General features: G+C 49.4%; 1 protein-coding gene across 1 annotated transcript; it reads left to right on the forward strand.

The window, feature by feature from the left end:
• Positions 1 to 967: 967 nt before the first annotated feature.
• Positions 968 to 8,776, forward strand: BATF (basic leucine zipper ATF-like transcription factor). The gene is made up of 3 exons (XM_007065213.4): positions 968 to 1,495; positions 3,798 to 3,902; positions 8,117 to 8,776. The coding sequence occupies exons 1-3, from the start codon at positions 1,430 to 1,432 to the stop codon at positions 8,324 to 8,326; spliced, it is 381 nt and encodes a 126-aa protein (XP_007065275.1). The 5' UTR covers positions 968 to 1,429; the 3' UTR covers positions 8,327 to 8,776.
• The last annotated feature ends 7,709 nt before the right edge of the window (positions 8,777 to 16,485 follow it).

A 16,485-nucleotide genomic window follows, 5' to 3' on the forward strand; every position in this document is an offset into this window, starting at 1 on the left:
ACCAAGACACAATCAACCATCGCAACCCAAAACGTTCCCATCTTAGGCTGGTAAAAGTGCCCACATGTGAGCAAACGAGTGCAAGGACTGTGTCCTTCCAGGGCATACATCCCTACATGAGATGCTGGTCAGGTATCCTTCATTGGCTCTGGCCCCTACTACTACACCAGCGGTTATAGCAGTGGTTTGGGAGTCAGGACTCCTGTGTTCTATTCCTAGCTCTGGCAGGGAGTATGGTCTAATGGTTAGGGCAGGGGAGACTGGGCATCAGGACTCCTGGGATCTAATCAAAGCTCTGCAAGGGACTATAGTCTAGTGGTTGGGGGCGGGACAGAGGGTCAGGACTCCTGGGTTTTATTTCTGGTTCTGCTATTGACTCTCTGTGAAACCATGGCACCTTCCCGTCAATGTGCTGCAGTTTCCCTGCATACGTAACAGGGATAATATGATGTTCCTCCCAGGCTGGTGGTGGGGAGTTGAAGCTTAATTAACTAATGTTTTAAAGTGCTTGGAGAGCTTTGGCTAACAGAAACTACTAATATTGTCAAAGGCAGTCCCCACCCTGCTCCCAATGTCCCTCCTTCTGGGGGGTTTGGCATTCTCAGAGGCCTGTGTACCAAAGATGTAGAACCATCTGCATAAAAAGATCTCCTGTGCATGCACTTGCCAATGGCCCTGATCTCCTCTCCAGGACCCCTGCAAACCACGTCACTTCTGGGGACCTCAGCTGTTTGGTGGGTGGATGGCAGGGAAGGTGGGAGGTCTGCAACTCAGTCTGTCTGGGAACTTCCCAAGCTGGGCTTGGCAGATGGGGTGGGCAGCCCAGGGTACCTGGCACGTGATCAAACTCCCTGCTTGCTACATTTACAAATGAGCGGCTTTGGCATTTTCTGTGTCTCCATGCGCCACCTCCTCCTCTCTGAGGGGCTGAGTTTTGCAGCTTGTGTTAGGTTTTTTTCTCTCCGGTTGTTTGTCTCATTTGAAACTTTGTCGCTGTTTCTCAAACCGCCTGAAGGTGTCGGGGGTTTTTCAAGCTATTTTGAAGCTCGTTTTTCCCAGATGTGTGTGTTTTTTTTTCTCAATGTAACTTTTTTTCTTCTTCGTAAAGTTTCCGCCCATGTGACTTTCAGCTTACGTCCCTCGCAGCTTCCGAGAAACCACAGGAGTCTAAGACCTAGACATCACTGCAAGGTGCAGTGACTGAGAGGAGAGTGGTGCAGGGAGGGACTGGGGCAGAGGGGCAGAGAAAGTGACACAGGGAGAGCAACAACGTGACAGAGAGAGGGACCAGGAAAGAGGCAAAGAAAGTAACCAAGGGAGAGAGGGAAAGACGGCAGGGGAAGGGAGGGGTGAGTAATAACCAAAGGAAACCAAGATCACCAAGGACACAGAGGAAGCAGAAGAGGCCCTGGGCAGAGGGACGCAAGCCATGCCCCATAGCTCTGACAGCAGCGACTCCAGCAGCTTCAGCCAGTCACCCCCACCTAGCAAACAGGTAACATTTTGCATTCTTTGCACCCATGCTCCCATCCTGGGATGTTTCCACAGCGCAGAGGTGGCAGGGCTTTCTAGGAACCAGCCTGGGGAGAGGCACGCTAACTCAGTCCACCGTGCACTTACTCCACTTTGAAAGTGGAGTACACAATTTGCAGCAAACAGGGAGTTACTGCGCTTTAAAGATTTGTGTTGTGTCCATGCAGGCATTTTCAATGCATCCTAGCTTGAGTTAGTGCAAACTAAACCCCTCATGTAAACCAGGCCACAGAGAACTAAGCAGGAAGCCCCCATGCAGGAACAAGCTTAAAACCAAAGGACAGAGTGAGGAGTGTTTTTGCAGAGGAACCACGTTAGCACAGGCCACTTGAGGGACGGCACCTGAAACGCCTGGTTCTGACTGCAGGGGCCACCCCACAGACTCCAGGCATCCAGCAGGCTGGGAGCTTGATAAAGTGAGAATACCAGTATCTCTGCAGAGACCCTGTTGTGGGCCCTGAGCCCTCCTCCCCCATGTGGTCAGGATCTCATTCTGAATCCAAATCCTTCCCATGTCATCAGACATCACTTAGGGCATGAACAAGGCTTCTCTATCCTGAGCTGCTCTCTGCACCTTCTTTATTTAAGTCCCATAAGTTCTCCCTGTCTAAGTGCTGTTGTATGGAGGGATTCTTTGAGTGGGCCACTTCTGTGTGTTCCTCCGGCTGTCCAGTGGCATGCCTGCTATTCTTAAGACATGTCCCGGATGATTTCATCTTCTTTTCTGGATACCTGTATTGGTAATTTTATTCTTTGCTAGTTTTTAACCACATGGTGCTGCGCAGGACACCAGATATGAGGCACCTTGCCCCCGAGGAGCTTACGGACAAACACTGAGTAGATGGTGCTGGCTGGGCAAACAGGGATTGGGAGAACATCCTGTCTCTAGAAGAAGGGAATAAGGCACAACAGTAGTGAAGGGGGAAGTAGACAAGTGGGGTACCCAGACTGGGATCTTCACTGTGCAGTGCTGGGGGCAATAAGGTAAGAGGCTAGGCTGGATATGTTGGCTGGGGTGGGTTGGCGGAAGGAAATTGAAGGTAAGGATGTGACGTTTAAATTTGAGGAAATGGAGAGATCACAAAGTGGGGGGAGGGAGAAAAGGGACAGATTGATGGTTCAGGAAGATAACTCTAGAGGTTGCATTTTGCAAGGAGAGGAGGGAGGTGGTGTACGTGTCAGAGAGTCCAGAGAGGCAGCAGTTACAGTGGGAAGACAGAAGATGATAAGAGCTGATGAGGGTTTTAGTTGCCAGAGAGTGGGAGGATCAGTTCTCAGCAGAGAACCTTCCATAATAATAATTAAAAATAAAAATATAATAACAATTAAGAATGCCGGAATGGCTGCTGAATGATGCTGGGGAGTGAGATCTTCAAGCAAAGAGACCTCACATCCCAGAGCTGGGAGGGCATCGTCCCTCTCTACATAACTCCGGTGAAAATGTGATCTGGAATATTGCCACCAATTCTAGATACCATATTAGCAGCAAGACATTAAAACGCAGGGAGTTTGGAGAAGAGCAAACAAAGCCATCAGGGGTCAGGAGGGACTGAGTCAGGGGAAAGATAAAAAAAGCCGAGTTTGTGTAGCTGAGCTAAGCGGGGACATAACTCTGCAAATGTCTGAAACAGATAAACCCCTGAGTAGAAGGACAATTGTTTAGGGTGACATATGGGAACTAGGAGTAATGGGATGAAATAAAGAAAGGCAAAAATTAAGCTGAATGCCAGGATTGACTCCTTGGCAGTGAGATAAGTCAGGCGGTGGAATCATCTCCCAGGAGAAGGGCGGGAGCCCCACTGGCATGGGACACTACAAACTCTACTGCACAAAGCATAAAAAAGTGCTGTAGTGGAGACAGTCCTACCCTGGCCCTTGGGGAGGTTGGACAGGGTGATCCAAAAGGTTTCTTTTTTTCATCTCTGACTCCTGTGGTTCTGCGGGTTACAACCTAAGCCTGTACCAGGGAGACAGAGTTCACTTCCCAGTTCTACCAGCATGTCCAGATTATAGAATTACCTCTCAGGGGGTGGCTGTTAAGTGCCTCATACATCCTTGTAGTAGGAGAGCACCTCTACCCTGGTTTTGCACTGATGCTGTGTCAGTCAGGGATACATGTCCTATGTGGCCAGAAAAGTGGGTGTGGTGATCTTTGCTGAGAGGAATATTCGCTTGGGGCTGTTCTGTCCCGTACCCCTGACCTCATGCCTCTCTATGGTAGTGGAGGTGATGTCTCTGTCATTCCCAGGCCCTGTATTTTTCAGGATTCTTCTGATGACATGAGGAAAGTTCAGAGGAGGGAGAAGAATCGCATCGCAGCTCAGAAGAGCAGGCAGAGGCAGACCCAGAAGGCAGACACACTGCACTTGGTAAGAGCTTCTGTTCTCTGCCCATCTTGATCACTGGGGCCTTGCACACATAAGGGGACATGTTCTAGCACAGATGAACACACAGCACAGCCATTCAGTTCAGGCAGGGGCAGGAAGAGCATGGGCCAGCATAGCATGTGACGGCAGCTCTAGGAGCAGCTGGATAGTGAAGGTGAAGGGTGCTTCTTCCAGAAACAGCCAGATGTTCCCTTCCAAATGGAGCAGGTGTACTCTCTGCTGAAGCCTCTCCTCTTGGTTCCTCCTCATATTCTCTGGACCTTTTGTTTCTGCTCTTTCTGTCTTTTTGGGATGAGGTGGCTGAAGCTGAGCGCAGGATCCTGGGTTGGGTGGGAGGAATGAGGAGTGTACCTCCCTTCATTAGAGGTATATTCTTTCCCATATTATTCTCCATTCTGCAATAACACTTTGGGTCTGATCCTGATTCATGCATGCCAATGGAAATTTTGCCACTTGTTGCAATGGGAGCAGGGTGAGGCTCCCTTTATTTGCAGTTTTGATTGCTGTTGTGCACACAGCAGATGCCTTCCCTGGCAGGTGACGTCTGCCTGTATTTCGGAACCAGCAGTGTGCACCTTCCCCTTGCACTTGTCCACAATGAATTTCCTCTTTCCAGTCACCTAGTAGTTATGGGGTCCCCCAGGAATTCCTCCCTACTCTTGATCAGCCTTATTAATTCTGTGTCATCAGCAAATGTTAGCAGCCTTCCAGCTCATTGATAAATACAGTGAATAACCATGCCGCTAGGACTAATTTCAGAGTGACCCCATTCTCAACCTCTCTCTGAGCTGTAAATTGCCCACATAATCCTACTTTCTGCACCCCCAGTTTTTAATCTGCCCTGAAATGATCTTTACCTTTAATCTTTACCTCTTGCCCTGAAATGATCAAATTACCTTTTTAGTCTCTTCTGACTGTCTCAAAAATCCTTTAAGAGCCTAAATACGTGAGGTCTGGCACTCCCTCGCCTCGCACTTCTTGTCACCTCTCATATCCATGCAAAGAGCATGTAAAACGCTGCCATTCTGACTTGGTAGCATTTTATGTTTGCTGTGCATAGATTTAAATGATGATACAATCTGCAAAGCCATGGAGAATCAAGCCCTAGAGCTGGAAAATCCCCATTAGGTTTCGCCAGTCCATTGCCTGCCATCTATGCAGGATAATTCCCCATTGTATGCTTACTAGTGTTTTGTCCAGTTTAAATTTAAATGTCCCCAGAGGTGAGGCTCGTACCCCTTCCCTTGGGAGAGAGCTCCATAGCTGAATACTTTGCACGGTCCTGATATCCAGCATACATCTTGCCTCTCTTAGTTTCACCCTGTTTCTTTGCCATATTGCCACACTGGGACTGTGCAATGGGGGTGGGGGACAAGGGGAGTCAGGCTGTTGACTCCCACCGTACTGCCCAAAGCCACTTTTCTCAGTGTAAGGAATTTGGCATCTACTTTTCCAGGGAACCTGAGTATTTGGCTGCAGGTATCAGGTGTGGGAGTGGTGTCAGAACAGGAGGGTATGACTTCTGAGTTTGTGTAATTAAATCTTAGACTGCCCTTTAAACAGAGAGTGTTGGGGAAGCTGTCCCTTGACCTTAGCAGCCTTCACACCCCCGTCTATCCCCACTCTGGGGAGGATTCTTGAGCAAGTGGTGTTGGAGCAGCTTCTGCCACAGCCTGATTGCACAGGTGTCCTCAATGCTTCTTTAGTAGTGGGTTCATTACAGGGAAGGTGTCACTCGCTATCCATGGCTGATGATCCTTTTAGAGAGGACACTGGTCCATGCTGACTTGGTTAGCTCTGTCAGTGTCCTGTGATACCACAATCACAGGGTTAGTCATTAATCTGCTGCAGCTCACAGCAGTAGATTGGAAAGCCTTTCAGTGGGTTTGTTATTTTCTCTCCCAGAGACTCCAGAGGGCAGGAATGAGTACTGACTTTGCCTCTCCTCGGGCTCTGCTGTGTCCCAAGGTGTTCCCCTTGCTGGAGGAGACAGTGAGGCATGTGGCTTGCAGTTTTACTATGGTGCAGATGACACTGATACTACAATCTCTTTGTTTTCCTAGTACCTGGCAAAGGTGGGGACATGGATGGGAGCAAAGTAGCTTAAGATCAACCTGGATGAAACAGAACTGATACTAATGGGTAGGGGAGACAGATGGAGGAATGGGACAGAGACGTGGTTGCACCTTTTTGCTGGAGATGCCTGTCAAACTGTGGTCAATATAGTTTCCAGTCTCTGGATTATAATGGATTCCAAATGCTTTTCATGTCTGATAGGCATAGTGGTCATGAAAGTGCCTCTTGGAAGCAGGCCTTTCCAGTGTCAATGCTCAGTTGAGGCCACTGTAATAACTTAAAAAGGATCCAGAAGTTTTAACTGGTGCAGAACAGAGTGGCTTGTTGCTGGAGTGGAGTGAGTTACTAAGAGCCTATAACACACAAATTCCCCACACTGGCTTCTCGTCAGCTTCTGAGTGCAGAGTTGGTTAAGATCTGTGAAGCATTAGGCTGCATGGGGTCCAGTGATCTGAGAGATCCCTTCTCCCTTCTGCAAGATCCTGCTGTGGCAGTTAATATCTGGTGGTGAGTTTGTTTTAACGTGCAAGGTGCCCCAATACTGAGGCAATAGGGACCTTTATAAATCAGATTCCTTCCACTAGCAATCCCAGCGGGGTGAGCAGGCTGCTTTGTTTTGGATGAGTGGCTAGATGGGTAGCTATTTAGGCCTTGGGGGCCATAGGGCATGGTAAACAGTCATTCAAGATCTCATAGCACTGTTCATAGCGCCTCAGTGCCCTAGTAGCCTGGCTAAATTTCAACCTCGGTTCCAACATTCTGTCTCTCCAAAGCCCCACTGTGGTTTCAACTGGACATAGGATTCTTCAGGTCCTGTCTCAAACTGTTGAGTAGCATTGCGAGGTGCTGTTCAGTGGCCGAGGTGTTCCACGCTAGTGATGGCTGCATTTCAGGAGGGGTGCATACATATGTCTGTGACACGTTTCGGGTACCATTAAGCAGGACTGTACATCATCACCACCATTATTATTCATTTTTTTCTTCTGAGGCCTCAGTTTCCCTCTTTCCTTCTGTCACATCAATGTCCCTCCACCCCCCCGCTGCCATACGTCTGGTTTCCCCAGGCGCTGGCAGGAAGCAGTGAGTCTTGTCTTACCATGGCAATGACAGGTTTCCTGTGACAGGTGGTTTTCTGGTTATTTCTGATTATAACGGCGGTTATTTATCATCCCCTCCCCCCAGGCCAATCTGCCTCAGGTCGGGATGTGGCCTGGGAGGTGTGTGCGTGAGAGGGAGCTGTGAGCGCCTGGGCGGGGAACGTGCTGGTGCTGCTGTCACTTCTCGTAAGCAGCTGCTGGGGAGAGAGTGCGGCTGAGGGCTGAGAATGTCACTGGCTCCGTGGCAGGACCCCTGGCTGGCTGGGGGTGGGGTGGGAGTTGCCCAGACAGAGCGCTGCTTTGAATTTACAGGAAATGTGTCACTGTGGAAACTCTCCGGGGTAGCGAGATGAAGGGCTCTGACCTCTCTCCCCCCACCCAGATACTCCCAGCCCCTTCCCTGAGGCAGCTCCAACCACTCCTAGCAGCACTGAGATACTGCAGTGACAGCCAGACACTTGGGAGATGCTGATAGACAGATAGATCAGAAAAGCCAGCCCCTTATCTTCTTTCAAGTCCCTCCTCAAACTTGCCTCTTCTGTAAAGCACACAGGAAACTGCAACCTGTGAATTGTTAGGCAGGGGGCGAATTGTGATCACTGCTCCTGACTGGCTGAGAACTGTGTACATCCTACCCTGTCCCCCTAATCTGCACCCCCGCTTATTTGTCTTATCCACTGTTATGTTGGTCTCCTGGACTGTAAGTTTTTTGGGGCACTGTACACACATTTTCCTATATGTGTGTACAGTGCCTGGCATAATGGGGTCTTCAGCTGGTTGCTTTTGGCACCACAGCAATATCAATGTATAACAACAACATGGATGGGAGCCAGCTCCCCTTGCAGTTTGAGCACTAACCCAGCTGTCCTCTGGCTGCTGCTCTGCAGACATGCCATCTCCCTCTACCTCCCACCCCCTCTGGACACACTGTTCAGCCAGTTTTCTGCCCAGAATTCCCCCCATCCCTGTGATGGCTCTGCAGGCGGAACACTAATCTAGCCCCTGCTGCTTTTGTGCCCTCAGGAGAGCGAGGACCTGGAGAGGCAGAACGCTGCCCTGCGCAGGGAGATCAAGCAGCTGACAGAAGAAATGAAGCATTTCACCTCAATGCTGAGCTCCCATGAGCCCCTCTGCTCCATTCTGACCACGGTGCCCCAACCGCCCCCGGAGGTGCTATATGCCACGCACTCCTTCCATCAGCCCCACATCAGCTCCCCACGCTTCCAGCACTGAGCCCGGCCACAAGGACACGCAGCCTGCAGGCTCCACAAATGGAAATCAGAGACCCCTCGGGGCTCACGCTTTGGTTCGCAGGAGGGACATGGACGGATACAGCTATTCCTGCCCCTCCTTCAAGCGTCTACTGGGCCAGGCCCAGGGTCACATGTCTAGGACTTGGCCCCGGTGCAGATATGGCAGAACACCAGGAGGCATCTTCAGGGAGGTTAAATCTCAGATCAACGGAGAAGGGAAGCGTTTGCAAATTGGCACCAATCCCTGTTCTGTTGTTTGCACTGGGACCCTCGCATGGGTCTATGTGACACAGGAACCCTGTCTCCATGTGAGCAGTCAGCTGGAGGCTTCACCAGTGAGTGCTCCCAGGAGAGGAGCGCTGGGAATTAGGGGCCATGGGGTAGCAGGGGAGACTGGTTTATTGTTTTTAAAATAAAGAGTAAAATGTTTAATGCTTTCTTTAAAAACCTGGCCTTCCCTCCCCTGAGATTCCACATTACACTCTGAGCGTGGCGGAAAATGGGGAAGACAACACTAGAAATTCTGGGGAACAGCCCTATACTGAGCAGCAGGGACCTGGGGCTGGAGAAGCTGTGCTAATGTCTAATCCAGACAACAGCAGCCTGTCCTCAATGCGTAACAGAAGGGCTGGCATGTCCCTGCCCTCTCTCTTGGCCAGGTGGGATGGGGAAGGGCCATTTATGTGTCTGTTGTGTCTTTTGGCCTTTCCTGTGGGAGATCTTTTCCCCAGCGCTGCAGGGATGAGACTGGCTGCTAACTCTGGAACCTGTACATACACAGTCACAGCTCACTTCTCCGCTGGCTCCCCCAGCTCTCAGCTGCCTGCAGACCAAATTCTTTCACTAAAGATCCCTGCTGGCTCTGCCCTGACAGAAACACAAAGGTACAGATAACAATATGGACTGTATCTGCAGCAGACACACACACCAGTCAGGGAGCTGGCCACCCATGTTCCCCAGACCTATGCACAGGTCTGTGTGCGGCCTGCCTCCACAGACCCTGTTGCTACCATAGATTAATGTTTGGTCATTCTCAAAATTACTGTCTGCTTTAAGGAATAACAGCCAGAGCTTTCTCCCAGCCGGGGGCGCTGTCAGCAGCTTTGCTAGCGGGGTAAGACATGGGCATTGTACTGAAGCTCTGGAATTAATTGATCTGAGCTATAGGTGCCCTCCTCGCTCACAGGAGCTTGTTTCCAGTCTCTCTGCCAGAGAACAAACCCAAAAGTGACAGGCAGAAGAGCAGGAAACTCCCTGAAGTCCACTAGTAACCTCACTGTGCACCTGGGAAGCACCAGTGATGGGTGCTATCCTCCCCTTCCCCCATGTGAAGTTGCCGCAGGAGGGGCCCAGGAAACACTGCGAGGTTTCTCACTAACCCTCCTTCCAAGGACATGGCCTCCCAACCTTGCTGTTCCTGCTGATCTGCTGGGAAGGGAAGCCCTGCTCCCCTGGATGCAGGGGTGTCTATGTGGAAGTCTGGGCTCCTCTGCCAAGGGGAGGGGCATGCACAGGGGTAAGATGATGGTGATTCTAGCAGAACTGATTTAGAATCTGGAGAGAAGTAGGCAATGGAGGGCAGCCTCCTGCTTCCAGCTCCCCTCTCATCTCTGCAGAGGCAGGGTGCCAGGGCTTCCACTGGTAAGCACGGTTGGCCCAGTGCACATCCCAGGCAGGCAGCAGAGGAATCTGGATTTTGTTTGTATGTAATATGCCAAAGCAGAATACACTAAAAAGCAGTTGTAAATATACCAGCCATATAAAATCCAGCAGGCTTTGACTGGGGCAGTCTCAGGGCATCTTACAAATCCCTGGATCTCACACAGGTAGGAATTTCTTATATCCAGTCACACAGCAACCAGAACTGTTCACCCCCCACCCAATTAGTGCCCTGCTTTGAGATCCCCATTTTATAGGGTCTTTCCCAGAATGTGCTCATTTGGTAGCTGGCCCTTTAAATCTGGGAAAGACAATGATCTGCAGCCCCAAAGTGATCATTTAGTGTGAATGCTGCAGACTGCACTTCCTGTCCTTCCAGCTGGTAAGCGCTTTGGGTCCTGTTGAGTGTTCTGCTGGCTTTTTCATTCTGTCATCTCTAGAGCTGTCCTTGCATGTTGGTCTAGAAGAGATTGGGGAGTATACAGTGGGTCTATTGCTCCCATATTTGTTCTTTCCCAGGCAGGGATCCATCAGGTTCGGTTTCCTTACTGGGGGAGAGCACAGGCCCCATAGCAGTCTCCACTAATTTAAAATATCTCCTGGCTTATGGGGAATCACTGTCCATCCTCACAACTTTAGTGCTTTTTCGCTGCTTTGAAATTCCAAGCCTGTTTTACCTCTGGGCTAGTGGTTCTTAAACTGTGGGTTGGGAGCCCAAGTTGGGTTGTAACCCCTTTTTAATGGGGTCGCCAGGGCTGTCGTTAGACTTGTTGGGGCCCAGGGTTGAAGCCCAAGCCCCCCTGCCCGGGACCAAAGCTGAAGCCTGAGCCCCACTGCCTGGGGCCGAGGGCAGCTGCCCTGGGTGGCAAGGCTCAGGTTACAGGTCCCCCACCTGGGGCTGAAACCCTTGGGCTTCGGCTTTGGCCCCCCTGCTTAGGTGGTGGGACTTGGGCTTGCCCCCCCCCCCCCCCCAGCCCAGGATGGCGGGGCTCAGGCTTTGGTCCCCCTTCCTGGGAATGTGTAGTAATTTTGGTTGTCAGAAGGGGGTCACAGTGAAATGAAGTTTGAGAACCCCTGCTCTAGGGTTGAAGATCTACCCTCCCTGCATCCCGAGGCCAGGATTTCTCTCACTGGGCTGTATCCATCTAAGACCTTGCAGATGGAGTGAGATTCTATTTCATAGCCTGCAGAATTGCTAGACTCACTAATCGTAACATTTCAGGCTATTTCTGCAACTCAGACTGGAAACAAGTGAAAGGGAGCAATCTCCTCTACAGGGACATGGCAAAGGATGTCAGAGCTCACTCTCTTCCTAAACAAACATGAGTCCCTTCATGATGGGACCTTCAGCCCTAGTGCCTGCCTCTAGTGTGGCTGTCTGCAAGTAGGAAGAATTCCTTCAAGCAGCTCTGTATGCAGCAAGATCTACCAAATAAATAGCAACCGGGTTCTTTATGTGTGTGCCAGAGGAAATGTCTTCTAATCTGAACTTCTCTCACCATGACACTAGCAGCCAGTCACTGGTCCCAGTGGGTATTTTTCTATATTTCTTTTCCCCTTATTTGTATTCCTAAGGATTTTTGCATAAGAGCAGCATCTTGCTTTTCCTAAAGCACCTTAGGTATTGTCTCCCCACATCCAGCCCTGGGACACACAGTCTGCTGTCAGAGATCACAGTGGATTGGGGCGGAGATGATTATGATGTCACAATTGGAGAATTTTGATGTCATCTGGGGACATTCCAGTTTGCCCCTGTTTTAATCAAAATTGCTAATGGTTATTCCTCTCTGTCCCTCTGAAAGATTCTCCTAGTCCCATCTGTTCAGTAGAGGTATGTTCTGATTTTTCTCCTTTATAACAGATCTAGAGGTTCTCCCCTTTTAATAGATTTCTCTGAGCAGCAATGGATGGAAGGAGGCTTAATACACACAGATAAATCCTGTTTTCATTCAGAGGTCAGTGATGAAGAACTGAGGGCAGAAATATAGCGAATAGCTGCTATTTAAGGAATTAAGGATCCGGGGCCTTAAGCACTGGCATTGTGCTGACATCTACTGGATGTAAGAAGAACTGTTCAGACATTCATGGCTTCTTCGAGATGTTCATGTAAAACATTTTGGGGAAGCTTTTTTGTCTTCTGATCAATCAGAGCTGATTTAAAGCTCAGCCATTGACTAGATACCATGGAAGGAATCTGAATGATTAAAGCTACCTCCTGTTAAAAGGAAGCTTGGGCAGCAGCCTTTCCCCAGTTGATTTAATCTCACCTGGAATGACGCTGTGGTGAGGGGGGCCCATCTAAATGCCAAGACAGAAACAAGTTTCAGAGTAGCAGCTATGTTAGTCTGTATCTGCAAAAAGAAAAGGAGTACTTGTGGCACCTTAGAGACTAACCAATTTATTTGAGCATAAGCTTTCGTGAGCTACAGCTCACCCAGCCTACCCCTTAATGCCATGGCTCATGAAGCCATACACAGGCAGCTTGGACAGTAGTCAGGAGCTGTTCAACTACAGGCTGAGCAAGTGCAGAATGGTGGTAGAATGTGCATTTGGACGTTTAAAAGCGCGCTGGCGTAGTTTACTGACTCGGTTAGACCTCAGTGAAACCAATATTCCCACTGTTATTACTGCTTGCTGTGCGCTCCACAATATCTGTGAGAGTAAGGGGGAGACGTTTATGGTGGGGTGGGAGGTTGAGGCAAATTGCCTGGCTGCTGGTTTTGCACAGCCAGACACCAGGGCGGTTAGAAGAGCACAGGAGGGCGTGGTGCGCATCAGAGAAGCTTTGAAAACCAGTTTCATGACTGGACAGGCTACGGTGTGAAAGTTCTGTTTTTCTCCTTGATGAAACCCCCCGCCCCTTGGTTCACTCTACTTCCCTGTAAATTAACCACCCTCCACTCCTCCCTTCGATCACCACTTGCAGAGGCAATAAAGTCATTGTTGCTTCACATTCATGCTTTCTTTATTCATTCATCACACAAATAGGGGGATAACTACCAAGGTAGCCCAGAAGGGGTGGTGGAGGAGAGAAGCACCAGGAGGGGTGGTGGAGGAGGGAAGGACAAGGCCACACAGCACTTTAAAAGTTTAAAACTTTAAAACTTATTGAATGCCAGCCTTCTGTTGCTTGGGCAATTCTCTGGGGTGGAGTGGCCGGGTGGCCGGAGGCCCCCCCACCGCATTCTTGGGCGTCTGGATGAGGAGGCTATGGAACTTGGGGAGGAGGTTGGTTGGTTACACAGGGGCTGTAGCGGCGGTCTGTGCTCCGGCTGCTTTTCCTGCAGCTCAACCATACACTGGAGCATATTGGTTTGATCCTCCAGCAGCCTCAGCATTGAATCCTGCCTCCTCTCATCACGCTGCCACCACCTTTCAGCTTCAGCCCTCTCTTCAGCCCGCCACCTCTCCTCCTGGTCATTTTGTGCTTTTCTGCATTCTGACATTGTCTGCCTCCACGCATTCGTCTGTGCTCTGTCAGTGTGGGAGGACAGCATGAGCTCAGAGAACATTTAATCACGAATGCGTTTTTTTCGCCTTCTAATCTTCACTAGCCTCTGGGAAGGAGAAGATCCTGTGATCCTTGAAACACATGCAGCTAGTGGAGAAAAAAAAAAGAGACAGTGGTATTTAAAAAGACACATTTTATAGAACAATGGGTACACTCTTTCACGGTAAACCTTGCTGTTAACATTACCTACACAGCACATGTGCTTTCGTTCCAAGGTCACATTTTGCCTCCCCCCCACCACGTGGCTAGCCCCTCACCCCTCCCCATGGCTAACAGCGGGGAACATTTCTGTTCAGCCATAGGCAAACAGCCCAGCAGGAACGGGTACCTCTGAATGTCCCCTTAAGAAAAGCACCCTATTTCAATCAGGTGACCATGAATGATATCACTCTCCTGAGGATAACACAGAGAGATAAAGAACGGATGTTGTTTGAATGCCAGCAAACATACATTGCAATGCTTTGTTCTACAATGATTCCCGAGTACGTGCTGCAGGCCTGGTGTGGTAAAGTGTCCTACCATGGTGGACGGAATAAGACTGCCCTCCCCAGAAACCTTCTGCAAAGGCTTTGGGAATACATCCAGAAGAGCCGCAAATGCCAGGGGAAATTAATCATTAAACATGCTTGCTTTTAAACCATGTATAGTATTTTAAAAGGTACACTCACCAGAGGTCCCATCTCCACCTGGCGGGTCCGGGAGGCAGCCTTGGGTGGGTTCGGAGGGTACTGGCTCCAGGTCCAGGGTGAGAAACAGTTCCTGGCTGTTGGGAAAACCGGTTTCTCTGCTTGCTTGCTGTGAGCTATCTACAACTTCATCATCATCATCTTCCTCGTCCCCAAAACCTGCTTCCGTGTTGCCTCCATCTCCATGGAAGGAGTCAAACAACACGGCTGGGGTAGTGGTGGCTGAACCCCCTAAAATGGCATGCAGCTCATCATAGAAGCGGCATGTTTGGGGCTCTGACCCGGAGCGGCCGTTTGCCTCTCTGGTTTTCTGGTAGGCTTGCCTCAACTCCTTAAGTTTCTCACGGCATTGCTTCGGGTCCCTGTTATGGCCTCTGTCCTTCATGCCCTGGGAGATTTTGACAAATGTTTTGGCGTTTCGAAAACTGGAACGTAGTTCTGATAGCACGGATTCCTCTCCCCATACAGCGATCAGATCCTGTACCTCCCGTTCGGTCCATGCTGGAGCTCTTTTGCGATTCTGGGACTCCATCACGGTTACCTCTGCTGATGAGCTCTGGCCAGCGTGGCAAGCTGCAGGTGACCATGCAAACAGGAAATTGAAATTCAAAAGTTTACGGGCCTTTTCCTGTCTACCTGGCCAGTGCATCTGAGTTGAGAGTGCTGTCCAGAGCGGTCACAATAGAGCACTCTGGGATAGCTCCCGGAGGCCAATACCGTCTAATTGCATCCACAGTACCCCAAATTCGATCCGGCAAGGCCGATTTAAGCGCTAATCCCCTTGTCTGGGGTGGAGTAAGGAAATCAATTTTAAGAGCCCTTTAAGTTGAAAAAAAGGGCTTCATCATGTGGATGGGTGCAGGGTTAAATCGATTTAACGCTACTAAATTCAACCTCAACTCCTAATGTAGACCAGGGCTAAGTGTCTAAGTGAATTGCCGTTGGAGGGATAAAGAAAAGGAGTACTTGTGACACCTTAGAGACTAACAAATATATTTGAGCATAAGCTTTTGTGAGCTACAGCTCACTTCATTGGATGCATTCATCGGAGGGATAGTAGCTCTATGCTTAGAATTTTTTTTAAAAGGTCTTATTAATCTGATTAGGCCTGATCCTGTCTAAATATAAAACCTGGCATCGTAGCTTCCTGGTTCCTCTGTAATATCTGAGTAATGGCTGATCTTAACAACTGGTTACCCAGTCAGATAAGTTGTGTGTTGTGTGGTTTTTGGTTTTGTTATAATATTTGAGTGTGCAGGAGAATCTGGGTTTGATTCCTGTAATTGCTATCTTGGCTTGTGGGACGTGAGTGATACCATAGCAAAAGTTACTGCCATGGGCTGTGCTCTGGGCAGATCTCTGACTAGGCAGGTTGAAGCCTGGTCAGCCCTTGAGTGGGAGACCTCCAAGTTCAGAGAATTGGTGGAACACAGGTATCTGTTGTGCACTGGGCTGCAGCTGTGCTTGCTATTCCTGCAGTCCTGTCATTGCTGTCCTCACGATGATTTATTCATTTATTTGTTGTTATAGATTTTCCTCCACTAAAACAAAGTGAAGGAAATTGCTGTGTTTGCCAAATGTCCATCAATGCACTGATCAGGTGAAGTTGTGAAATTGGGGGAGCTCTGAGTTATGCTTTTCTCAGCAGCCTTCCCCATGCCCATTCCCATATACAACCCATGCTAGGCTTTTTCACGGCACGCTCATGTAGCAGTGAAGAGCGTGATGCACTGTATGGCATTATGCCCCTGGAATATCGAGGATGGAGCTGCCCCCACCACACCCATGCATAAACTCACTGTTTTGCAGCACGGCAGATGCTTGCTATTTGCATTTCAATGCTGCTTCTCTGGTCAGGTGTGTACAGATAATGAAACTCAGCTGCTGAGTTATGTTTAAAGAATCTCCTTGCCGCCTTGACTTTGCTCAGTGCCACCCTCACTTCCTCTATATGGTGTCTTATCACATTCCTTCTTGTCTCCTTCATTATATACATCAGATAACTTCCCACATTGTATCCTTCCTTTCGTCTGCTCTTAATGAGCCCTTTCCATGCTGTCCCCTGTGCTTGGAATGCCTTCCTTGGCCCAGTGTGCCTTGGGTGACCAGATAGCAAGTGTGAAAAATTGGGGGTGGGGAAATATGTTGCCCATATAAGACCAAACTCCTCATATTGAGACAGTCTCAATAATATCGGTTACCCTAAGTGTACTAGATACACACACTCTTCTTTCAAATCCCTCTTCAGAACTCACTTCTGTCAAACCTACTTTTTCTGCCATG

This window comes from Chelonia mydas, chromosome 6 (genome assembly GCF_015237465.2).
Source record: "Chelonia mydas isolate rCheMyd1 chromosome 6, rCheMyd1.pri.v2, whole genome shotgun sequence".
Taxonomy (NCBI): domain Eukaryota; kingdom Metazoa; phylum Chordata; order Testudines; family Cheloniidae; genus Chelonia; species Chelonia mydas.

Coding starts and splice junctions, on each gene's coding strand:
- BATF (XM_007065213.4), top strand. CDS start 1,430: ATGCCCCATAGCTCTGACAGCAGCGACTCCAGCAGCTTCAGCCAGTCA. Junction 1,496..3,797: donor CACCCCCACCTAGCAAACAG/GTAACATTTTGC, acceptor TGTATTTTTCAG/GATTCTTCTGATGACATGAG. Junction 3,903..8,116: donor AGGCAGACACACTGCACTTG/GTAAGAGCTTCT, acceptor TTGTGCCCTCAG/GAGAGCGAGGACCTGGAGAG.